General features: G+C 42.3%; 1 protein-coding gene across 4 annotated transcripts in view; it reads left to right on the forward strand.

Annotated features, from left to right (window-relative positions):
• Positions 1-25,754, forward strand: part of LCP1 (lymphocyte cytosolic protein 1) — a 119,208-nt gene that overhangs the window by 73,057 nt on the left and 20,397 nt on the right. For all 4 annotated transcript variants that reach the window (XM_047723464.1, XM_047723465.1, XM_047723466.1 and 1 more), the window contains 7 exons: positions 12,611-12,697; positions 13,272-13,435; positions 13,604-13,733; positions 15,204-15,336; positions 18,208-18,289; positions 21,649-21,814; positions 23,122-23,264. In XM_047723464.1, coding sequence (XP_047579420.1) covers positions 12,611-12,697; positions 13,272-13,435; positions 13,604-13,733; positions 15,204-15,336; positions 18,208-18,289; positions 21,649-21,814; positions 23,122-23,264 — 905 coding nt within the window. The remainder of the gene's footprint in view (positions 1-12,610; positions 12,698-13,271; positions 13,436-13,603; positions 13,734-15,203; positions 15,337-18,207; positions 18,290-21,648; positions 21,815-23,121; positions 23,265-25,754) is intronic.

A 25,754-nucleotide genomic window follows, 5' to 3' on the forward strand; every position in this document is an offset into this window, starting at 1 on the left:
TTTTTTAGATGGGAGATGGTGATATGAGGAGAAAGCTATGTCCATACAAAAGGCAGAAATGGCTTCTAGGTGTAATCATTTTATTGCCTGAGGAGGTTGGAGAGTGTCTTACCTAGAGGACATGCTGTAAGCATTGTGACTGAAGATAGCAAGGAGAGCCTAGACCACTAAGGTTTTTCTTCTAGAAACAAGAGGAAGGCAGCCATGCTGGTACTTCCCCAAATTCTTCTGGGAGCTGCCTTCAGGGCCAGTCATGCCAAACCCCCAGCAGCTTCCTTGGCAATCTTCTCAGGCTTGTCTCCTCACTTTACGGGACTGTTTTCTCTTATACGGTAGTCCCCCCTTTCCCATGGTTTCATGTCCACAGTTTCAGTTACTAGAACGTCGTCCTTCGGACGTATTTTCAGAAGGTCAAAGGTCAACAGTGGCCCACTAGTTGTATATCACTGTGCCTCCGTCATTCACCTCTTCATCTCACCACACAGGCATTTTATCATCACATATCTTCACAAGAAGGGTGAGTACAGTGCAATAAGAAATCCTGAGAGAGAGACCACACTCACATCAGTTTTATTGCAGAGTATTAGAATTGTTCTCTTAGCTACTATTGCCAGTCTCTTACTGTGCCTGCATTGTAAATTAAACTTTATCATAGTTGTGTATATATAAAGGAAAACATAGTATTTGTAGGTTTTGGTACTCTCTGTGGTCTCAGGCATCCACTCAGGATCTGGGAATGTCTACCCCTCAGATAGGGGGGTACCACTGTATGAAGAAACAGAGGGCCCTTTTCCATTCTGTCTTTTTGGAAAATTCCAACTAGTTCTTTAAGATGTAACTCAATGAAGGTCAGTATCACCGCCTTTGGACAGCTTTCCCTTCTCTTCTGGGACAGAGTTAAGTGCTTCCCTCTCCCGGCTCCCATAGCACCATGATCATAACCCCTTGGAGTGTGGAGGTCAGGCTGGCCTCTGAGATGCACTGGCTTCTTCTTTCACAGGACAGGTTGTCATGTAAGAGCAGGGATTTCCCCCTCTTCATCTTTGCATCTCCAGCACCTAAAAGGAGGCCAGCGCTTTACAAAATGTGATTGGTTGACAGGTGTGGAGCTTCTAACAAAGATCAGCCCTTGTGCACCAGAGGCAGGAGGCATGGGCAGGGAAAGGCAAGATCCCCCTTGAGGTGTTTTCTCGCTCTTAACTCTTCCCTCAAGATGGTGAGGAATTGCAGAGAAGAAACTTTTAGAACATCTCAAAAGAGCCCAGGAAGAGCCCCAGCCATAGGTAAAATCTTGCAAAGGGTGTGTGTCCTTCATTTACACAAGGTCAGAGGTGCATAACCCCAAAGGAGAGCAGAGAACCTTAAGATGCAGAAATCCAGTGGTCACAGGCACAAGGAAAGGTGCCTCCAGTAAGACCTACACAGTGTTGGCCTGCAGTGTGGGGCAGTGTCTGTGCTGTCCCCTGCCCCCCCGGGCTCTGGAGTAAACGTAAGGCTTCCCTAGTCATAGCAAGGTAACCCTGAGCCCATTATTAAAATCTCAGTTCCCTCATCTACAAAGAGGAAATCACAATAATGCTCCATAGGATTGTGGCTAACGTTAAATGTGATAATGCATATAAAACACTTAGCATTGACTAACCATTCACTGAATATTGGCTGGCCTTCCCATTTGTCCTTTAGCTCTTGTTGTCTCTGACTCCAACATAGATGGAGAGAACATTCTATGAAGAGAATAAGGATTAATCATCCTGTATGAATATGAAAAAAGGCTCCTCATCTGTGGAAATCCAGGTCAATGTCACTTCTTGCGGGAGCCGTGCTTGGCTCTCCAGGGGAGAGCTCTTCTCCCCCTTCCTGTGGATCTAAATTTCCCTTCATATTCTAGTGACTGGAATCCATCCTCCATACTAAACAGGCTGGGGCCACATCTAATCCTTGTGTTGCCAACATCTAACCCAGGACCTGCACAGAGCAGGTATTTGGCAAATATTTATTGAAAGAGGAAATGTACAGACATATTTTCATAGTCCAGATTGTTCCATGCAAGTTATATCCAGGGGACCTCTAGCACCCATTCCTCACTGTTTCCTGGGTGTTCCTGGCTCCTGGACTTGGAGCCGCCCGGCTGCTCTGCTCCTCCTTTAGCTCACAGCTGTGTCTCCGCAGGACTCCTGTCAAAGTCAGACACTGTACTTAGAGACCCACTGCCAAGCATCACAGGCAGCCAGCAGGGTTTCCAGAGACAGCTTGAAGGAGCCCCAGGCCCAGGCTTTGCTACCACACAAGCAGAAACCCGCTGGCAACTGGCCGGGCTGGGCCAGGGAGCCTTCCGCAGCCGGTTAGAAGACTGCCTAGGGACACTAGCCTCTCTTCACCCCCATGGCAGCTCAGCAAGGTCATTCTTCCAGCAACATGGTTTCACAAAATTTGAAACATTCGCTCGCTTGCTTTAGGCCTTTGTCCCTTTCCACAGGAGGGATGTTTTTAGCATGTGCCCAAGAATATTATCATTAAACTCTTCAAAGGAGGTAAGAGTAGACTTCTCAAGCCCTGTATGATGTCAGTTAATGGGTTTGTTCATTCACCTGGTTACCTGCCAGGTGACAGCTCCATGAGGTGACTTCTGGTCTAGATGTCCAGCAGTGATCTCACAGTCTGCTGAAAGAGTGGATGTGGACCCAGAAGCCACATGCTCAGGTCAGGACCAGAGCTGAGGGTAGGAAAAGCTCACTGATCCCCACCTGACAGCCAGAAGAACAGAGTTTCTGAAACCATGCAGATGTTTCTAGAAGTCTGAGGGTGCCATTTTAGTTTTTATCTGTGAATTTGGCATTTTATCTTTTGAACATTGTGCCTCAGGGTGAGTTGTTTTAATGGGGTTTGCTTTTTTTGGTTACAAAGGAAAATCAGAGGACCTCAATGCAAAGTCAAGAAAAAAAAAAAAAACACCCAGACGAAGTCATTTACCTAGCCCTGGTCATTTTAACCTAGAAGATGCCAATAGTGTAATAGGATTTAGCACCTGTTGTTTGTAGCCCAGGACCTAGGACCTTTGTGACCTGACAGTATCTTCTCAATACCTAGAAAAGTTTTGTTGTTGTTTTTTTTTCATTAAGTTCTTCATTAAGTTCTTCTTCATGTACAGGAAATACATGAAATTATATTTATTAAATATTTGAAATCATGGGGGAATTACACTTACTGTATATTGAGCAGGTCTTACTTCAAGAACAGCATGACCTTTTGAGTTTGAAAACTTATAACGGAAAGAGGAAAAGGAAGGAGGCCCAGACTCCAATCCGAGTGCGCTCTGTGGCAGGAAGAGGGTGGCCAGATAGATTATCTCTATGGTCCCTTCTCCTCTACATTCTATGACTCTGTTCTTCTTCTTCTTTTTTTTTTAAGATATTATTTATTTATTTGACAGAGAGAGATATAGCAGGAGAGGGAACACAAGCAGGGGGACTGGGAGAGGAAGAGGCAGGTTTCCTGCTGAGCAGGGAGCCCGATGCAGGACCCTGGGATCATGACCTGAGCCGAAGGCAGAGATACTTTAGAACTGAGCCACCCAGACGCCCCTGACTCTGTTATTCTTATGTTGTCATTTAAGGAAGTTGCCATAGACCCAGAATATAGCAAAGGAAACTATTAAAGGTTTGGAAGATAAGTCCCCCAAAACAGGTTAAAATAATTAAAAAAAAAAAAAAAAGGCTTGGTGGCGATCACTTAAGGCATGTGACAGAATTTTTATGAATTGAGCTGCTTCTGTAATTCCCTCTGAGAATAGCCCAAGAGAGAGCAAGTTTTCATCGTATCAGAAAAGATTTAGGTTACACGTAGGGATATGAGACACCAGAGAGGTGATAGTGTTTCCTTATTTGGATATTTTTAAGAAAATAGTAGGTGGCTGTCTTTCTGGGACAGTTTGCATACAGCCTTGCCTAGAAACGGGGAGTGAACTGGATCAGCATGTCTTAAGCTGTTCACAGATTTGACATCTCAGAAAGCAGGTCCCACGTGCTGCTTTGGTAACTTCCCTGCTCTGTGTTGAGCCACCAAGCAGGGGGTGTCTGCCTTGGTCAGTGAGGAGAATGCATGAGGACAGAGATTTACCTGCTGCTGAGGTAAGGGCAGGAGCCGGGAGGGGCTGGGAGATGCTGGGTCCTTTTCAGAGGCTGTCCCTCCCCGAGAAGGCCCATCGGGGTGACTGCCACGGCTCCTGATGGCCCCTGTCCCTATTTCTAGGCCCTTTTGAAATACACCTTCTCTGGGCTCTAACTTGTGCACACACTTACCAGCTAGTGAATAGACTTGGAACTTTTTAACATGGAAGGGATTTCATCTTCCAATTTATAGGTGAGGAAACAGAGGTCCAAGGAGGCAAATTGGAGCCCAACAGTCCTCAGACAGTATGCTAGGTCTCCCAGGCCCCCACGTGGGGCTCTGTGTCCCAATTCTCCTCGGTTATTTCGGTTAAGGTTTCCTTGGAAATGTACATGTGTATAAATTATCTGGCTACCTTTTTGCATGGCTGATTTAGATGTTTGCTCTTTTTACTTTTTGGTAAGTTTCTGTGCTAATTTCTTACTCTTGGTAATCTTTTTTCCTCTCACAGCCCTGTTTCATTTGTCTGTTTTTGATCTTCAAAACTTTTTGCATTGTGTTAACCATCTTGCATTAAGTGAACTAAAATCTGTGCATTACATTTGAAACCTGACATTTAACTGTGGGCTTCTTGAAGCCCGAGGCTTTGCAACCCCTGTGCTTGTAGTCCAGCTATAAGAGTGGTGCTTTGCACCTAGTCTAGTAGAGGATGAGAAAGAATGAATGAATGAACAATGAATGAATGGTGTCTGATATTGAGGTAATTGAATAGTAGGTAATCTGCTAGTCCATAATAATGTTTAGCATTTTGAAACGATCCAAGGATACCCTGACATTTCAGTAGGGAAGAGTCTGGATCTCAAAGTCTTCGTGGTAGAATGCAGAATGAAGGGTAGCTGCAGATTTTCAAGATGTTAACCCCAGAGGCATTATTGTCTACAGCCTAGGGAAGGAGAGAGATGACAAAGCATCGAGGGCTTCCATACCTCCATTCCATAAGCCTGGGTATCCCCTCTGCTTACAAGACGTTTGCTCTGTGTCACATCCATAATGGCTCTGAGCAACTCGGTAGAAAACAGGTGGCATCAGGGGTATGCTGGCGTGGGGGAGGGAGTGGGGGGGGCGGAGATGGGAACTCCATGGTTGGTGACTGAGCCGAGTTCTGTGTGCTATGCTTTGTACAGCTTCCAAAGCCCCTCAACCGTGATCAGACCACAGAGGCTCCCAGAACGGCATGTTCACTCGGTTTGGAGTAACCTTGCCTTCTGGCTTCCCGGGAGAGTTTACAGGCCCGAGATAGCTGGAGAAGAGAGCAGCCAAGTCTGTGGCCCCCCCTCACTCCTTCCTGGACCTTTACCTCCAATGCTGCAGAGACTTAAGTTCTGGGCTCTGGAGCAGCCCTTGGGGAAATCAGTGTATCTGCAGGGAGAAAAAAGACCATCCAAAGAAGATTTTTGACTCAACAGAAGAATTCATAAGAGCTCCTTTAAATGGTCACCTATATTTGAGGCTCTTCATCATGATTTGGCTCTTAAAAACAAAGTCATTTTTAAAAAATATTTTCAGACTGCTCCTTTATGTAAAACTTTGGAATATCTGTATCCATAGAGGAATAGTATCCCAAGAAGATACAGTAAATTACTGGTGGGTAGGTCCCCTGCAGTGGGCAACTTTGTAACACGAAGGGGATCAAATGACCTAAAGCAAAGCTTCTCCCTTGTCTCACAGTTTATCATGATGGCTTCTTAAAAACTTAGGGGCATTTTATTTTGCTTCGGACTCCTGTGTATTTTATGTTCCTCTTCTTCAGGCAGCGTAGTCTAGCACTAAGATTGCAGTATTAATGATGTTCTCGATTACATGTTGTTTTGGATTATTGACCGAACGTTCGCAAGTTGTATAGTTTTCTCCTCTCTGTGTATTGAAATTATTGAGGTAGAGCTAGGAATCTGGGTCCTGAGTTTCCAGTTTTACTTTACCCAGTGTGTCAAGTTGCAGGAAAAGTAGGACACATTCAAAAGAGTCCCAGGCAATGTGATGCCAGGTTACAGATGCCTCCCTGATCCTCACAGTTATATAACTGGGCATCAGTATATCGAACCAAAATACTGACCAGCTCACCACTACCCCCTCTAGGAAAGGAATCTAGCCCGTGAGCATCTCACTCTGGGCAAGTCACCTTTTCCATCCTTTCTGCTGCTTTTCATTATCACTTAGGAAACCCCTCAGAGAAAATTTAGCTTACATTTTTGCATTTATTTTTAGAGAATGTATTTCCTTCTGTAAATTCCACAGCACTGTGTTCTCTAGTAACCTCCTGCAAATAGTTTCTGTATCCCAACTTTAGGGAAGTTGAGTCAGGTGCTTTTATTCTAAGTGGCCATTATCAGAAATTCTCTTTCACTATTGATCTGGAAACTACCAGCCCCCTCTAAGCTAAGACTCAAAACTCACCAACCTAAGGAAGTGAGCGGGTTTTGTGGCTTTGGCAATTTGGAGGAGGATTTTGTTTTCTTAAGACTTTAGAAATAATTTCATAAAAATGAACAACCAGTACTTTCTTTGGCCAAATGTTGAGATTTTATAGGTATTGATTTAATTTAAGTGAATTGAATAAATTTAAGTGCTTACAGGAAAACTAGCAGCCAAATGTGACTTAGATGAATGGTTTGAGTCTGTCCCCTTAGATTCATGATTTGGCAGTGATTCAAAAACAGGGTTCCGAAATTCACCACTGATTTGCAAGAGACATTAATAAGGAATAAAGAATATGCAATGGAATATTAGTCAGCCATCAAAAGGAGGAAGTCCTATCATTTATGAGAACGTGGATCGACCTCAAAGGCTTTACGCTAAATGAAATAAGTCAGACAGACAAAGACGAATACTGTCTGATCTCACTTATATGTGGAATCTAAAAAATAAAAAACAAAATAGCTGAAACTATATTTATGGAAGAAGAAATCAGACTTGTGGTTACTAGAAGTAGGTGGTAGGGGAGGGGAAATTGGAGAAAGGTGGTCAAAAGGTATGAACTTCCAGTCACAAGAGAAAGTTCCTAGGGTTGCGAAGTAACACAGCTAGCGCTGTTGTGTGGTAGCCAGGAGAACTGAGGAGAGTAGATCCCAAGAAGAAAAATATTTCCCTTTATTCTTTTCTTCTTTCTTTTCCTTTTATTGTATCTGTATGAGAAAATGGATGTTAGGGGGACCTCTTCTGATCATATGTAAATCAAACTATCATGCAGTAGCCGTACACTGACACAGTGAGGCATGTCAATGATTTCTCCGTAAAACTGGAAAAAACAAAATGGGGCCTCAGTTAACGCAGGAGCGGCAGCGTGGAACCAGGAAGGAACATGCCTTCCTTGGCCACTTCCTTCAGGCTTCAAAGGGCTCAGCTCATCACATCAGGGCAGCGAGCTTGCTAGAGGCTGCCTCCCACGTGCCAGTAATTTGCAAACCGAAACCCTAACTTAGTATCCTTATGAATCTGGCTACCCTGATTATAACCCTAACCTTCAAATGTGCCTGAAATGGGCTTTTTTTTTTTTCCAGGCAAATACATTAGTAGACCGTGTAAAGTACCTAATCTTTGATTCTAACCCCAGGAATATCCTTCTTAGAAACATTCTGATCTGCATGTTTTTAATTCCCTCCTCTTCCTGCTTCTCTGTTTTGTGAACGTGCTGTGATTTGCACGTTCAGTTCAATTAGTTCAAGGGTCTCTTCTACGTCACGGACCTTAATGGTCCTCTTAAGGGTATCTCCATCCTCTTCCTGTTCTGCTCACCAGCAACTACATTTAAAACTCCAGCCTTGCTTCGAGAACATGTGCATAGACAAAGCATTTCATCTCATCAAAACTTTGGTTTTCTTATCTATAAAATGAAGGAGTCATAATAAATTATTTCATAGGTTCCTTCTGCCTCTAGAAGTTAACATGTGTTTCCAGGACTTTCTGTTCATTCTTATAGTAAATGAGACACTCTCATAGCATAGCTATTCATGCTTGCACCAAAACAACACAGTAGCACATTAACTTGGGCTGTTGACTAGTCCTTCTCCAGCTCACCTTTTTAAAGTTTGTATGTATGTGTGTATTTATTTACTGATTTAAGAGTGCCGGGGAAAGGGGGAGGGAGAGAAGGTCAAGCAGACTCCCCACTAAGCATGGAGCCCCGATGCATGGGGCTCGACACAGGGCTCCATCTCACACGAGCTCTGAGATTACAACCTGAGCCGAAACCAAGAGTCAGATGCTTAACTAACTGAGCCACTCAGGCGCCCCATCCAATTCACCTTTTCAAATAAATTTCCCTTTAGTTTTTTAATTACTGAAGGATTTTGGATTTTTGAAATGTGATGGCTGTCTCTCTATATGGCTTCTCCAAGTTGATCTTCCCCATTTATAAATCTCTCAGAAAGATACAGTTCTCCAGATGCTTGGGTTTTTCATCTTGACCTACTTGCTGTGGTTTAAAAATCGCGTGGCTTTAAAGTAATGCATTTTTACCCCCCTTTCTAGGTCTTTAATTTGAATGGGCCATGTAATTTCTATGCTAAAACATTTTCTCTACTTTTTCATTGCAGCATGATCTTCAGATTTTCCTTCTCGCTTAATACTATAACTTTCATTTCTTCTTTGGCCCTGCTCTTGACCCTTAAAATGCCATCTTTTTTTTACCTTTACTTGTGTTTTTCACAGTTTCTTACCATGCTTTACACCCTCAAACTCTATGTCGAATGATAGAGCTAAGTTTAGGCTCAGAGATCCCATTCAGTCTCCTTACCTTTAACATTGCTTCATGTTTCTAGGGTAACTAGGTCAGTGTAGATGTCCCATGCCTAAAATGAGGAGTAGCACCTGGCTTGTAGTAGACATTCAGAAAGTATTTGTAAATGAGTGAGTGTCTCTCGTAATCCCATGAATATCCATGAACCGAGAAGTGATAAGACACTTAAAAACCAAGAAAGGCCAGCTGGCTTAGGGCTTTAGACCAGATTTTGTCAAAGATCTTGCTAAAATAGGATGGAGGAGAGCCTTCTCTTCATGACTACAGGGAATATTTGTAAAGGCATAAGGAAGAACCTGGCCAAATTAGTCACAAGGATTTAGTAAAGGGTAAAAAGTTAACGTGCTAATTTCTTAACCCAGAAGCCTTGTTTTCCTAACATGTGAAAGCGTGATCTTCCTAAGCTAGAAGGTTCTCGGTTATAGTTTTTTTTTAAATCTCCCAGGAAATATACATATTAGACAGCTAATGAATAATTGCTGGGTGAACAAATGAGTGGACGAAATGAATGTCTAACACAAGTGTGAAGGCATTGAACCTGAACAGATAGCACAAGTGAAGAGAAAACACTTGAGAATTGGAATCCTGGCTACCCACCTCCCTGGCTATGTGATCTAAGATACGTATCCTAACTTCTCTGAGCATCTGTTTCCTGTTCTACAAAATGGGACTACATATATTTATGCCATCAGATTTCATTGAGGGACATTGTAACAAACACAAAGCTGTGTTTACTGCATCCCACAGGTGTCCTCTCCTTGAGGCCTGGGTGAAGGGATTGCCATCAGACCTCAGTTCTGTGGCCCTAAAAAAATTGGTTTGTTTGGCTTATATTGATAGAGAAAATTCTGTAACTAATGACATTTTCCTTTTTGCATTAGCTTCTGGAGAACTTGGAGCTAGATTTTCAGCTTCTTTCTAGCAAAATGTTCAGTCTTAACTCTGAATTTGGAAGAGTAAAGCTCCTCCCTGCCATTATCTTATTTTTGCCCATACTTATTTCTTCTTAACAATTGAACGATTTTGGGGTGTCTGGGTGGCTCAGTCAGTTAAGCATCTGCCTTCAGCTCAGGTCATGATCCCAGGGTCCTGGAATGGAGCCTGGCATCGGGGGAATCCCCGCTCAGTGGGGAGTCTGTTTCTCCCTCTCCCTCTACCCCTCCCTCCTACTCAGGCTCTCTCTCTTACTCTCTTTCTCTCTCAAATAAAATATTTTTTAAAAAGTTATATCAAAAAACAAAAAATATTGTATGATTTTATTCATTTAATTCTTAGGTTTGGATGTAATTTTGTAACCTGACTCAAATTGTTTTGGGGATAGGGCTTGGTGGGAGGGGGGGAGGTGGAGGATGGATGGGAGGAGAGGTTGAAAAAAGAAAAAAAAAGGAGGAGGGAGACAGAGAAAGGCAGACAAAAAAAGGAAAGGGAGTGAAGATGGCAAGAAGTCAGCTAGCATTGCCTGTCCCCGAGGGTCCCCGTGCTGTGTAACTGATGTTTGCTTGTACCCTTAAGTTCTACACAGGTTTACCTTCAGAAAACCCAGGGAAACTTTTTTTTAAAATATTTTTATTTATTTATTTTTTTAAAGATTTTATTTATTTATTTGACACAGAGAGATCACAAGTAGGCAGAGAGGCAGGCAAAGAGGGAGAGAGGAGGAAGCAGGCTCCCTGCTGAGCAGAGAGCCCAATGTGGGGCTCAATCCCAGGACCCTGAGATCATGACTTCAGCTGAAGGCAGAGGCTTAACCCACTGAGCCACCCAGGTGCCCCCCAGGGAAACTTTTTAGATACATAAGGTAAATAATAAAATTTTTATGGATAATAAAACATATTTGTAGAGGAGTTGAAATAGCAACAGTATCTAATTCTCTGACTTTCAAATCCTGCTTCCTTGGGTTCCCACAAGTACATACGGTGACAAGAAGAGGGCTAGTGGCAGCAAGGGGACATTTGGGATTTTTCAACCAAAGCCTCTCAGAGTTGTTCTTTTTCACTTGTTCACTTTTATCTACATTTAAAGCTTCTGTTAAAAAAGGATTTGGGGGAAATAAAAGTTTGAAGTCTCTGATAAAGGTACATGACAGAATAGTTTGTGGATAATAGATGTGGATTTGCAAAATTGAGCATAAGGCATTCTTGGCCTCTAGGTTTAAGTGTTAAAACTGTTGTTTTCTGTGGTTGTTGGTTGCCACTGAGAACAAGCACAACATTAGAAAATGCTGTAACTATACAGAAAAGGAAATTCGTTTAAAACAATATCCCGCAACAAACGTAAGATGGTTTTAAAAATCAGTAACTTCACTAAAATGTTCAAATTATAATTCCATGTAAAAAATACCCCATCATCCACACTCCCACCCCACTCACTCATCCTCTCCCCACCAGGAAATCCTGTAAACTTTAGCAGAACTCAGATTTGAAATATCTGGTGGGAATTAGCCAGGGGCATGGGGAATAGAATCCATGCTCTGTTTCATTCTTTTTCGACCCACTAGGGGGCAGCAATAAAGCGCAGGGAAAGCAGAATAACTCATAAGCACTAATAATAACTAATAAGCACTAGCATTAACTTTTCTCAGCAAGACTAGCCTTTCTGAAAAAAGAACACCTAAAAAGTCCCTCAGATTCCCATATATGAATTATTAGAGGGTCAGTTTCCCTTCCTCCTTCTCTAAATATTTAGAGAACTTGGAAAACTCCCTTCGAAGTTATAAAAGTTAACTGTTGGCTTGGCCCAACATATTTATTTTCAATGTGAACATGACGCCGCCTCTAAAAAAGACATTTATGTAACAGTTAAGTGTTACAGTTGTGTATTACCATGTAACACACTATTCCAAGACTTGGTGACTTAAAGCAGCAATCATTTATTCTGTTGACTGGGCACTGCTAGATGATTTTTCTGCCCCATGTCATTTGACTGGGACTGTGGACATCCAGGGTCTCAAATCAGGTGGAACATCTAAAATGACCCACTCCAGGGATGCCTGAGTGGCTCAGTTGGTTAAGCATCTGCCTTCGGCTCAGGTCATGATCCCAGGGTCCTGGGGTCGAGTTCCATATTGGGCTCCTTGCTCAGTGGGAAGCCTGTTTCTTCCTCTGCCTCTGCCCGCCACTCCCCTACTTGTGCTCACTCACTCTCTGTCTCCCTCTCTCTTACAAATAAATAAAATCTTCAAAAGATAAAATAAAATAAACTGACCTACTCTGGGGCATGGCGCTTGATGCTGGCTGTCAGTCGGGAGCCCAGCAGGGACCAAATCACCCAGCCATTGGCTTCTTCATGTGGCTTGCACATCTCATAGCTTGGCACTTGGTTTCCAAGAGGGAACATCCTAAGAATGGACATTCCAAAAGGAAGGAGCCAGAAGTTTCCAGTCCCAGACATGGCTTCTGCTGCCTTCTCAGTGGTCAAAGCAGACACAGGATCAGCCCAGATTCAAGGGGAGAGAAATCAGCTTCAGCTCCTGACATGAGGAGCAGTCTGTATACACAGGGAGAGGAGAAAGTGGTGAGAGGCAATTGGAGACCATCACATGGAGGGTTGGAAATAAGGCAATTTCTTACTTATTGGAAAGATAGTTACAAATCATGAGGGATGCAGAGGGGTATTTCTTCATTTAATAAGTGGAGATTGCTGCTTAACATGGTACTTTAAGAATTAAGATGCACAGAAGTCATTCCTTCTGTTCTTTTCCTTCTGCAGATCTGTTCCCTCAAGCAATAAAAATGGCCAGAGGATCAGTGTCCGACGAAGAAATGATGGAGCTCAGAGAGGCTTTTGCCAAAGTTGGTGAGTAGACCAGGCAGCTCACATCCCATAATTCTCCTCTTTACTGAGTGGCTTCAGGAGAGAGTCGATGAAATGGTACCATAAGCAAAATGGTACACGTGGAAAGAATACAGTGGTATTGGCCAGAGGAGCTGGGGGAACTTAATTTTGAAAGGTCTACTTTAAGAAAATTACTTTCTTTATCAAAATATGGAATGGACCGCTTGACACCTACAGCTTTTCTCCTGTTTTTATCTTGTCTGCTTTCTTTGGTTTCCTCTGTTTTTCTACTATTCCATGGTTTTTCTTTGTATCTCTAAGCTTGTGATTTATTTTCCCGTCTGTTCCTATGAAAGTCTCTTTGGATTCTGCTTCCAGAACCTCTGTTGTGACATGATGACTCATGGAAGTTGAAAGTAACATGAATGCCCCTCTCTCATAGAAACTCATGAGACTTAGCTCTTGCCTGGGGTCAGGCTGTGGCCGCTGAATGATTGCCTCTCCAGCACACTCCCCTCCCATCTCACCTTTCCCTCACCTCTTCATCCTGGTACCCGAATTGCCCTGAAACTTCAGGTGGTCGCTTGCCTTGCAGATACCGACGGTAACGGGTACATCAGCTGCAATGAGCTGAATGACTTGTTCAAGGCTGCTTGCTTGCCTCTGCCTGGGTACAGAGTGAGAGAAATCACAGAAAACCTAATGGCTACAGGTGACCTAGACCAGGATGGGAGGATCAGCTTTGATGAGTTCATCAAGGTGAGTACAATGCAGAATACCAGGAGATGCATTTGACACCAGGGACTTCCACTGGAAAAATATCCAGAAATACATTCCCACCCTCCTTGCTTCAACGTTACATGTTCTTTGCTTTATGGCTTTCTTGATCACAGATTGGGTTTCTAAAGGTACATTACATTTTGACAGGTTTTTCATGGCCTAAAAAGCACAGAGGTTGCCAAGACCTTTAGAAAGGCGATCAACAAGAAGGAAGGGATCTGTGCAATTGGTGGCACGTCGGAGCAGTCTAGTGTCGGCACCCAGCACTCCTATTCAGGTAGGCCGTCCCCGTGGGTGTGGAAGTGGGGTGGGTGCTGGCATGAGGGGAGACTGGCGGGGTAGTAGGAAGGGGAGCCATATGGAAAGGATCTGTGCCTTCCGGGGTTACAGAGTCTGAACCTGGTTTTCACACCTAAGGGGTACAAAGAAGCCAATGCAAGTTTATTGACTACTGCCTGTTGTCCTGTGGTTGGTGGGTCAGTTCCAGGGACATAATGGAGGAAGAGCAATCCTAACTCTAGGCAGAGTCCAATACCAAATAATCTCAATTAAAAAAAAAAATACATGAAGGCTGTCAGAATTCCTTTGTCAATGTCAGGCATAAAATGAACTGCTTAGGCTTCTATGTCCTCCAAACCTTGTCATTCTTCTCAGTGCCTGCTGTCTGGTCCCCAAAAATTGTGTTTTCACTGATCTGGAAGGAAGTTGTATATTTCTGCTTAAGGCTGCCATCCAACAGCCTTAATGGAAACTCAAAGTTCAAACGGGATGGTCATCCAACAAATCCCAAGCTGAGTTCTTCAAAACATTAGCTGATCTTAAAGATAAGTTCATGGTTAAGGACGGTCTGTAATTGCGGAGACAGCGTTTAACCTTTGACTTTCGAAGACAGAAATTATATGAATATACATGATGAATCTTCAAGACAGTGATGCACTGTGCAGTGCTTCCCAAACTTTGGTGACTCAGGATTCTTCTGAGGGACACTGTTGTTTTCAGTGACACACAATTTGGGAGACACGGTGCTGGGCTGTAAGGCATAACTTGAGGTTTTAGTTAAACTTCCAAAATCAACTTCTGGCGGCTTTACTGAGAGGAAAGAAAGTTTATAGGACAAAAGATTGTATTTCATAGCAATTTCACTCTAATTGTATAAAGAAACTCAGAGATATTATAGGAATTATCTGTGATTATCCCTCATTTAAATTGGCTGGGCTATCAGTAGCCTGAGTTTTATCCTATAAGCATGAGATCACATTCATATTTAAATTGTATCTACAGGGGTGCCTGTGTCGCTCTGAGGGTTAAACCTCTGCCTTCGGCTCAAGTCATGATCTCAGGAGCCCTAGCATCCAGCTCTCTGCTCAGCAGGGAGCCTGCTTTCCCCTCTCTGCCTGCCTCTCTGCCTACTTGTGATCTCTCTCCTGTGTCAAATAAATAAAATCTTTTTAAAAAATTGTATCTGCATATAAATAAATATATCTTTATTACTTATATATATAGTTTTATATGATAGTTATGTATGATATATATAATTTCTCAATCTGCCTGCCATATATTTTATGACTTGAAGTGAGCAGAGATTCTGTGCCTATTCCCCAAGTCATCTGAGATTTTTTAATGTCAAAAAAATAGAAGATGATAGGATAAGGGACCAGGTAATATCTCAATGTCTCTCCATGTGTGTAATTGTGTTTGTGTCAGATTTTCACTTTGCAGGTAAGTCATTTTTATCATTTACTTGCAGAGGAAGAGAAGTACGCCTTCGTCAACTGGATCAACAAAGCCCTGGAGAACGACCCCGACTGTCGGCATGTTATTCCGATGAATCCGAACACAAATGATCTCTTCAGTGCCGTTGGGGATGGCATTGTCCTTTGGTAAATAATGCTTCCTTCTTGGTTTTCTAAAGGTGTTCCTGGAATTTTCGGGAATACCAACGATTCGTTGGGTTTATCCTAGACCAGCTTCCTTTGGTGCTCAGGGGGACCCAAAATGCTTTCTGGACTTTTACTTGGCAGGTCCTTGGAAAGCAAACTAATTTCAAAAGCAACTTATAATGAGAAACATAAAACTGTTATTACTTGGTTGGAGGAGAGGGATGGGCAGCATAGAGACAAATATGTACAGATAATGAGTCAATGATATAAGGCCCAAAGCAATTATTTTTGAAATTATATGCCACTTGGCTTCATCTGAACATGACCTACCTCAGAAAATAGATAGATTGATAACAGCACCATGATCACTGAAGAAATCCAAAGCAAGTCCTTAAGCAAAGGGACTTTTGAGGGGTTCATAAAAACATGCAATGCAAATGCTGGGACCCCTGGCAAAAGAGGAATGTTTTCAGTTTGTGGAAGACCTCAACACCCACATGGTCATGACGGTGTCTTTGAAATGCTTCTGTAGCTCTGGCTTTAGCAGCTTCTGATACCACTGTCACACATGCTGTTAGTGAAAAGGCTTGAAATGCCTGGTCTCCGATGGGCACAGGAATTGAAGGGAAGGATGGATGGACAAGACTTAGAACCCCATCTTCCCTGCTCTGAGTAGAACAGCTCTGCTTTTGGTATTTTACTTATTAGAGTGCACCCTGAGATTTCATTTCAAAAACTTTCAACTGGGGCGCCTGGGTGCCTCAGTGGTTTAAGCCTCTGCCTTCAGCTCGGGTCATAATCTCAGAGTCATGGGATCGAGCCCCACATCAGGCTCCCTGATCAGAGGGGAGCCTGCTTCCCCCCTCTCTCTCTCTGCCTGCCTCTCTGCCTACTTGTGATCTCTGTCTGTCAAATAAATAAATAATTTTAAAAAATCTTATAAAAAAATAAAAACTTTCAACTGCCAAAAAGGAAAAAAAAAAAAGACATAAAAGAATGTAGCCTCAGGATCAAGTTCTAATTCCTTAGGTTGGCATCCAACGCACTCCATCATCTTCCCTTAATACCCTTCTAGTTTTACCTCTAAGGACCACCCATGACTCAGGTACCCAACCCAGGCTACTGAATGAATTACTCTGTGAATAATGAAGACATCTGCAACCATACTTACTCTCCCCCATACCTGTCCTGCTCATAACTGCAACTATGGCTTTGCCTTTTATTTTTTAATTTTTTTAAAAGATTTTATTTATTTGACAGAGATCACAGGTAGACAGAGAGGCAGGTGGCGGGGTGGCGGGGGGCAGGCTCCCTGCTGAGCAGAGAGCCCGATGCAGGGCTCGATCCCAGGACACTGGGATTACGACCTGAGCCAAAGGCAGAGGCTTAACCCACTGAGCCACCCAGGCGCCCCTGCCTTTTATTTTTAAGAATACCCTTCTGCATCTTCTCCTATAGAAATCCTTTGACCCTAATAGTTTCTGGTCTATTCCAGTCTCCCAGGGGTCTTTCCCATCACTGGATTCTCAAAGCACATATTCGTAGTACTCTGGAAGCCATTATAATGCTCTTCTGTTGGATCCTTATGTAACTTTTCATGTCCGTATATTTTGTCTCTATAATTGCACCGTCAGGTTTTCAAGAGCAAGGTTACCTTCTGCTTGCTAAAGTCACCCCTCCCTCCTGCCATCTCCCACGGCTTCTATTTCACCAACAGTTTCAGATTTTTTAAATAATGACTTAAGAGTTTGTTTTGCCTGAATTGCAATAAAGTGTCTTTTATTTAAATATATGTATATATATGCACACACTACAAAGTTATAGAAATGCATCTTTAAAGAACACCAAAGAAAAAGTAGTTGCTTAAAAAATTATGAGGAAAAAATGTTAATGCTGATTTCTCATAAAAAACAAGTAGCCAGGGTGCCTGGGTGGTTCTGTTGGATAACCGACTGCCTTCTGTTCAGGTCACGATCCTGGTGTCACAGGATCGAGCCCCACACTGGGCTCCCTGCTCAGCGGGGAGTCTGCTTTTCCCTGTGACCCTCCTTCCTCTCATGTCTCTTTCTGTCTTTCAAATAAATAAATAAAAATCTTTAAACAAAAAACAAACAACCACAGTCAAGTTTACTATTCTTTGAATTTGTTGTGGGTTCTTTGGATTTGCTTTTTCAACTTCCTTTCTTTAAGTAAGATGGAGGTGACCTAAGGAAATTTATTTTTGATGTCCCAGGAGGTTACACCAATGCTAAATGAGTGAAAGTAGTTTTTTATAAATAAAAATTGCTTACTTTAGACATTTGATCAACATATTAGAACTTACGTGGGTGATACTTCCCAAGTACAGATACAACAGTGACTACAGCAGGATATAAAATATTTTATCATCCACTTGGTTAACAGTATAGAGTTCCACCAGGTGTCAGAGAGAAATTTAGACATTATATCAGCTCAGAAGTATACAGGTAGTCATTTACATTAGAGTATATATAGTCATTTATATACAATTTTCACAGCTGAGAAAGTAAAGTACTTATGGAGGATTTGCCTTGGTTTTCTACCCAGAGTTTCCTAATATGCTATGGACACCAGGATGATTTGCAGCCTCTTACATGCATGAATAAAGTGGGGTCTTTATTTCCTGCCTCAATATATTAGTGTGATTTCAGTAACATTGACATTTCCCATAGAGAGTATGAATCTCATCAAAATTGCATAACTGATGTTTTATCTAAACACTGGATCACACAGATTATATTGCAGCCTTATTTGCTGATGGTATTGCTAGAATTTAAATTCAGTGTCACTGGACTCTGTTATTCCAAGGCCAGCTTTCTTTAATTTAATTGTTTCTTTTTTTTTTTTTCCCAGTAAAATGATCAACCTGTCAGTGCCAGACACAATTGATGAAAGGACAATCAACAAAAAGAAACTCACCCCCTTCACCATTCAGGTATGCCTTCTCTCTGTTACTAAGCTATAAGAGTGTGCTTGGAATGAATGAGCCCCAGAAAGGGGGAGCCAGTCTTCCCCAGGTGCTCGGACATTAATCCCAAACTCAGCTCTGCGGCCGGTGATTCGTCCGTCATGACTCATGGGGACAGAGGGAGACAGTTTTATCTTTTATTAATAGAACAGGGGATCTGGGCTGGGGAATGTTGGTGGGATGTTAGTAGTTGGGGGGCATTCTTTGTTTGTTTTGGCCACTTATGAATAAAATTCATGTTGGCTAAAGTTTTAATTCCACCTTCCCTAGCAATTTATCTTCGAGCTGATGCCAAATCCACAGCGTGTTAGCTGAAAAGATAAGCCTCTCTAAGAAGTGAGGGGGTGACAAACAGGAAGACCTCTAGGAGCCCATGGTGGTACTGGCCACAGCCACCAGTGTGATAAATATAACTTGGTTTTATGCCTTCAATTTGTTGATTAACTGGAACAGTAACCAGTAGTAAGTAAGCTGTATTTCTGTGTAATGTTCTAGTGTTTCAACACTATTGTAATTCCCTTGCTCAGAAAGCATGTCTCCTCCTTAAATCATGAACAATATATTATGCTGTTTGGTTGTAAGCAGTGCTGTGTACTTTTAAAATGGAAGTGGTAACCAAAGTGAGAACAATGATTAAACCTATATGAATGCACTTCATGTTAAATTTCATCTTGAGGGGCGCCTGGGTGGCTCAGTGGGTTAAGCCGCTGCCTTTTGCTCAGGTCATGATCTCAGGGTCCTGGGATCGAGTCCCACATCGGGTTCTCTGCTCAGCAGAGATCCTGCTTCCCTCTCTCTCTCTCTGCCTGCCTCTCCATCTACTTGTGATCTCTCTCTGTCAAATAAATAAATAAAATCTTTAAAAAAAAATAAATTTCATCTTGATGTCAAGTTTTAGTATTGGCCATAAATAGGAATGAGATTTTTCATTCATCGTTTGAGCTCTACATGGGCAAAACCCACTTTTCTTTTCTTTTCTATTTTTTTTTTTTAAGATTTTATTATTTATTTGGCAGAGTGATCATAAGTAGGCAGAGAGGCAGGCAGGGAAAGAGGGGGAAGCAGGCTCCCTGCTGAGCAGAGAACCCTATGAGGGGATCGATCCCAGGACCCTGAGATCATGACCTGAGCCGAAGGCAGAGGCTTAACCCACTGAGCCACTCAGCCACCCCAATGCCACTTTTCTTTTATTTATCTATTTATTTATTTATATTTTAAAAATTTCTTTTCAGTGTTCCAGAATTCATTGTTTATGTACCACACCCAGTGCTCCATGCAATCCGTGCCCTCCATAATACCCACCACCAGGCTCCCCCAACCTCCCACCCCCTGGCCCTCCAAAACCCTCAGATTGTTTTTCAGAGTCCATAGTCTCTCATGGTTTGTCTCCCACTCCAATTTCCCCCAACTCCCCAACTCCCTTCTTCTCTCCATCTCCCCATGTCCTCTGTGTTATTTCTTATGCTCCACAAATAAGCGAAACCATATGACTCTCTCTGCTTGTCTTATTTCACTCAGCATAATCTCTTCTAGTCCCGTCCATGTTGATACAAAAGTTGGGTATTCATCCTTTCTGATGGAGGCATAATACTCCATAGTATATGTGGACAACATCTTCCTTATCCATACGTCCATTGAAGGACATCTTGGTTCTTTCCACAGTTTGGTGACTGTGGCCATTGCTGCTATGAACACTGTGGTACAGATGGCCCTTCTTTTCATTACATCTGTATCTTTGGGGTAAATACCCAGAAGTGCAATTGCAGGGTCATAGGGTAGCTCTATTTTTAATTTCTTAAGGAATCTCCACATTGTTTTCCAAAGTGGCTGTACCAACTTGCATTCCCACCAACAGTGTAAGAGGGTTCCCCTTTCTCCACATCCTCTCCAACACACGTTGTTTACTGTCTTATTAATTTTGGCTATTCTAACTGGTGTAATGTGGTATCTCAATGTGGTTTTGATTTGAATCTCCCTGATGGCTAGTGATGATGAACATTTTTTCATGTGTCTGTTAGCCATTTATATGTCTTCTCTGGAGAAGTGTCTGTTCATGTCTTCTGCCCAATTTTTGACATGATTATCTGTTTTGTGTGTGTTGAGTTTGAGGAATTCTTTATAGATCTCAGATATCAGCCCTTTGTCTGTTTTGTCGTTTATGAATATCTTCTCCCATTCCATGAGTTGCCTCTTTGTTTTGTTGACTGTTTCCTTTGCTATGCAGAAGATTTTGATCTTGATGAAGTCCCAAAAATTCATTTTCACTTTTGTTTCCTTTGCCTTTGGAGACATATCTTGAAAGAAGTTGCTGTGGCTGATATCGAAGAGGTTACTGCCTATATTCTCCTCTATGATTCTGATGGATTCCTGCCTCACGTTGAGGTCTTTTATCCATTTTGAGTTTATCTTTGTGTATGGTGTAAGAGAATGGTTGAGTTTCATTCTTCTACACATAGCTATCCAATTTTCCCAGCACCACTTATTAAAGAGACTGTCTTTTTTCCACTGTATATTTTTTTCCTGCCAAGACCACTTTTCTGATAGTTCCCTTTCCAATTCACTAGTGGCCTGGTTTTATTTTTAATTTGTCATAAAAGCAACTTCTATACATCACTGCCTCTAATATCTTCTCCTGTCTGGACCCAAGAACAGTGTACAGATTCTAGACTAAAAATGTCATTGATTCTATTCCAACTGTGTATGAGTTATATACACATTATATACACTGTTGTTAGTTATAAGAACATGTAGTCTACATGTGTGTGTGCCTGTTTGTGTGTGTGTATGAATAGGTGTGTTTATACTTCAGGTCCCTAGATATCATGGATACTCAATAAATTGTCTCAGTAAAAAGCACTCTTATCTTTTCTAGGAATTTGATTTGTATCTTTTTCACTCTCTTAATACCCAATCTGAAAGTCAAAAAGCTGTTTTGTTATTCTTTTTTGTGACTGTGATTTGCATTGACAGTTGTGCTGTTAATGATAGCCAATGACAAGACAGTGACTACTCTCAAAGGTGCCCCTTTATGTCTGGCCCATGGGGACATTGAGGGCATAGGCTCCATCACAGGGCAAAATGGAAAACTGTAACCCTCATTAGTTTCATCTGGGCCACGCTGGGCTTTAGACTCAGGGTGCCGGTTTGATCGAAGAGGCATATGCCCAGATTTTTTCTTTCAGCTTTTTCTCAGTGTGAAAATTTAGTGAAGACCATGCCTCTAGACCTGTGAACTTTCCAGAAGCAAGGCATTGTTGTCATCCAGGAATCCTTAATTTGACATCTGCAAAGTCAAAATCAACATTTGTACACTTTTTCTCCCTCAGGAGAATTTGAACCTGGCTCTGAATTCCGCCTCAGCCATTGGATGCCATGTGGTTAACATCGGGGCTGAGGACTTAAAGGAGGGGAAGCCTTACCTGGTCCTGGGACTTTTGTGGCAAGTCATCAAGATTGGATTGTTTGCTGACATCGAACTCAGTAGAAATGAAGGTATGCACAAAGCCGCAGATGTTAAGAGTAGCCTGGCTTTTTATTAATGCATGGGCTGGGGGCTGTAGGGGGGAGATGTCAGGAAACGTTGAGCTCAGAATCTTCAACTTTTGAGAACTACAGTTGCATCACATCCCTTGCATTAATGTAACAGTTTCTATCCACACTGACCAGACTTTTTAAAATGACAGAGCAAAAGCTTTTTAAGACCACAGACTGACTAATGTTTGTTTAGAACCTAGAGCTCAGTCTAGCTGTCTAGGCTCTATCCGCAAGAGCTTTTCTGGGTTCACTTGACCTCTAGATACTTTGTAACAAATAGACTTGTTCTTACTGGTATTTGATGAAGCAGTTCACAGTGCTAGCTCCAGGTTAGGAGAGAGTTGATCTATTCCCTACTGAGACTATGGGAGATTATATGTACGGTTTCAGAGTTCGCAACTAATTATTGTAGCTGCCAATCTTATTCTGTCTGCTCTCTGCATCCCATCTGCATTTGAACAATTGCAGCCCATTGTTTAGATAAAAGGAGTAGATGGTGATAAGAATCATATAAAAAAGAGTTACCTTTTAGCTTTCCAGGACAGAGCCCACCAATAGGCAATTTGTAGCCAAATTCTGATCTTTAGTTATACACACTTTTTAATTTATATATCCAAATCACAATAACAGGTGAAGAACCCTGGGTTGCCATTTTTAAACCAATATATATTAAACATAATATAGAGGAGAAAAAGCAAATAGGAAACTTAGAACCCATGAGAAAGAAAATTGATTTACAAATTATAGCCTCGACTCAATTTAAACCTTCTAGCTGAGCAAAATGTATTTATTTAGCTGGGGAAAATAGAGGAAAGAGTTGATTATACTTTTTGAAATGCTGTAATTATGCAAGTAAGCATTTGAAATATAAAACACCTATGGGAACAGACAAGAAGACAATTGTCATTATTACAAAATTGATCTCTTAAAAGCAGAACTGTTGTCATATGGTAAAAAGTGGTCTGACAGACCCGGCGGAACGTTCTGACCCTGACGGTCTTGGTTATTTCTGTGGCTCTGGCGAGGTCTTCTTGGGCATAGCACTGAGATTTACTACTGACTTATCTTCCCCACCTGAAAAATGAGGATAATAGATAAGGGAATGATAATAAAGTGTTTGTTCCATGGGAAGGGCTGTAAGTACCCTCACCCCAGAGAAATAACATCTGCTGTGTCAGCTTTCCAGCGGAGCTCAATTGAAGTTCTAACTAATCCCTTCAAATATCCCCTGTATTTATTTTTCTTCGGCTTTCGTCCTTCTTCAGCCCTGATTGCTCTTTTGAGAGAAGGGGAGAGTCTGGAGGACTTGATGAAGCTGTCCCCCGAGGAGCTACTGCTGAGGTGGGCTAATTACCACCTGGAGAACGCAGGCTGCGGCAAAATCAGCAACTTCAGCACCGACATCAAGGTAGGAGGAGTGTGCTTGGAGCAGGAGATGGGGAATTGGGGCATTCCTGGAGAAAGCCCAAAGACTCAGCTCCGTCACTTCAGAAGCTCTACAGTTCGTTAGAGGGTGGCTGGGGCTGTGGGAGCAGCTTGGGCCTCCCAGGACTTCCCGTGCAGCTCTGTCTGTGGGCCCCATGGCGACCTGACCTTGGCACCAAAGGGAGGTGGGCCTCCCTGGACTCACAGTTTCGGCAAGTAGAGGGAGGAAGGGCGAGAGTCAGACTGCTTCTCAAGGAAGAGAGTTTGGGTAGGACGGGGATGTCCTGATTTTATCAAAAATCAGGGAGCGTCTGCTGGGAGCATCAGATGGGAATCCTTTAAAAAAAAAATTAAATGAGGATTCCTCTTCTAATGACCCTAAGAATATCAAACATGGTGTCTAGTGCCTACCAGGCCCTGTTCTACCTACTTTCCATGTGTATGGGCTCATTTAATCCTCACACAAAACCTTTGAGATAAAGATGATTGTTTTCTCATTTTGCAGATAAGGAAACTGAGGTAGAAGAGAACTTAAGTAATTTGTTCAGGTTCGCACAGCTGGGGAGCAGGGTCAGGATTCAAGCCCAGCTGTCAGCCGCCAAGGTCCCCTGTACTTGGACACCATACATAGTGCTTCTGTGAAACAGCTGGTGAATTTCTTGAAAGGTTTTCCTCTGTAGAAAGCAGAGTTGTCTTTAAAAGTTAATGACTCTGGAAACTCTCTGCAGTGAGAATGCCCCCCAGGGCAAGCAGAAGGTCAGGCAGTCCTACAGCAGAGACCCAAGGTGTGGAAAGGCTGAGGGAAGCATGCCTTGTGGTTTTCCAGTTGGTGAAATTCCCATGTCAAGGTGAAAGACAGCTGTTGGCACTAAGGACAGATGGGCCAAGACAGAAGGAGCTTAAGGAATGGTATGAGATGCTGGGAGGCAACAGGAAAAAAACATTTCAGGCTCCACTTTCTTGAAAGTTAAAGAAATCTTCTCCAAAGAGAAAGAGTCCAGGAAAGGTCATATGACTCACCAAGAGTCTCCCATGCTTCTGTTCCTTTGACAGCTTTCCCTTGCTGTGGACTCAGTGGCATGGTGCTAGTTAGACAGAAGCTTCCAGATGGAACGTCCCCCATTCCTTAGCACCTAAGCTAATAAGGCCAAATGCATTTTTCTAACTATGCCACTTTCACTGGTTATTGAGGGCGTAGCACCACCCACCAAACAGGGATTAACAGGAGCCAGACAGCAGTGTTATCTTCCTTGGTGTCCAACTCTTAAGCTCTGCACCTGTTTCAGCCAAAATTTTCAAACTTTTCAGCCAAAATTAGGCTGCTTCATCTGAGCCATACATTTGCCCCATTTCTCATCACTAAAAAGCTGTGTTCCTTAGAATAATAACCATGGGCACTGACAAGCTGAGTGGAGACTGGGGTGGTGGCTGTCACCAGGGGGCAGGTGCATGTGCCCAAGGTCAGCACTGTGATGTGTGTCTGAACATCTGGCAGCTTTGGGAGGCGCAATGAAATCAACCAAGTCAGCAAACTTGGGGAGAACACCCACCCTGCAGAGAGTGAGAAGGGTCTATTAGGGTCAGAGAAAATGAGAGGAGACTTAGCAAAAAGCTAACCAGATGTAACACGTGGCAGGCAGATTTGATTTGTGCCCAACACCTGCACAGAACTTTCACTGACTTCAAAATAGCTACGGCGAAAAGTAAGAGAAGGGGAGGGTGGAAGGGAGGGATAAAAATCAGTTTCCCCAGGTGCAACAACATGGCAGGCTTTCTCTTGTTCTAATGTCTCTAATGTCGCAAGTGGGGAGCCTACCTCTGCTGTCCCCAGGCCCCACCCAGTTTTAAAAACAAAAAGAACAACAGCTGATTTTTCAGTCTTTAAGAGAAATTAAGATGATTTTAAATTATTTAAATAAATGACCTGATGATCTGTATTGAATGAGCATGAACTTATAATTCTAAGACTAGGATTCTGCGAAATCTTTTCGTCAATAACCATATTTATAAATCTAGGAAAATGTGAGAATTCCATATAACTGTATCCAATCTGCTGTCATCAAATTTAACCATTTTTTTCCAACTTCTTGATAAACATTAAATGTGCTTGTCATCTTAATATCTCCTATTACATAAAGATTGCTTGTTACTGCTTCAACCTTCTGTCTTTGAAATCCTTATTTTTCTTTTGCTGATTGTCCATATAAATGTATTTTTAAACTCTGCTTTAAACTTCTGCTTCCTTTTTCTGTCACTTTTTTTTAATTAAACCTTAGCTGACTGACTTCTACAGCAATATAAAGGTATATATATTTTCCTATATATAATTTAATACCTACAAATAAATTATTTTTCTCCCCTAAGAACAACAGAATAGCATTTGCTTCTTTGGGTCGCTTTTTGTGTATCGCCTATATTTGTTATGTTACTTTGAAAAAGAAAGTCCAGGATGATATGTAAACAGAGAAATAGA

This window comes from Lutra lutra, chromosome 3, assembly GCF_902655055.1.
Source record: "Lutra lutra chromosome 3, mLutLut1.2, whole genome shotgun sequence".
NCBI classification, from domain to species: Eukaryota; Metazoa; Chordata; class Mammalia; order Carnivora; family Mustelidae; genus Lutra; species Lutra lutra.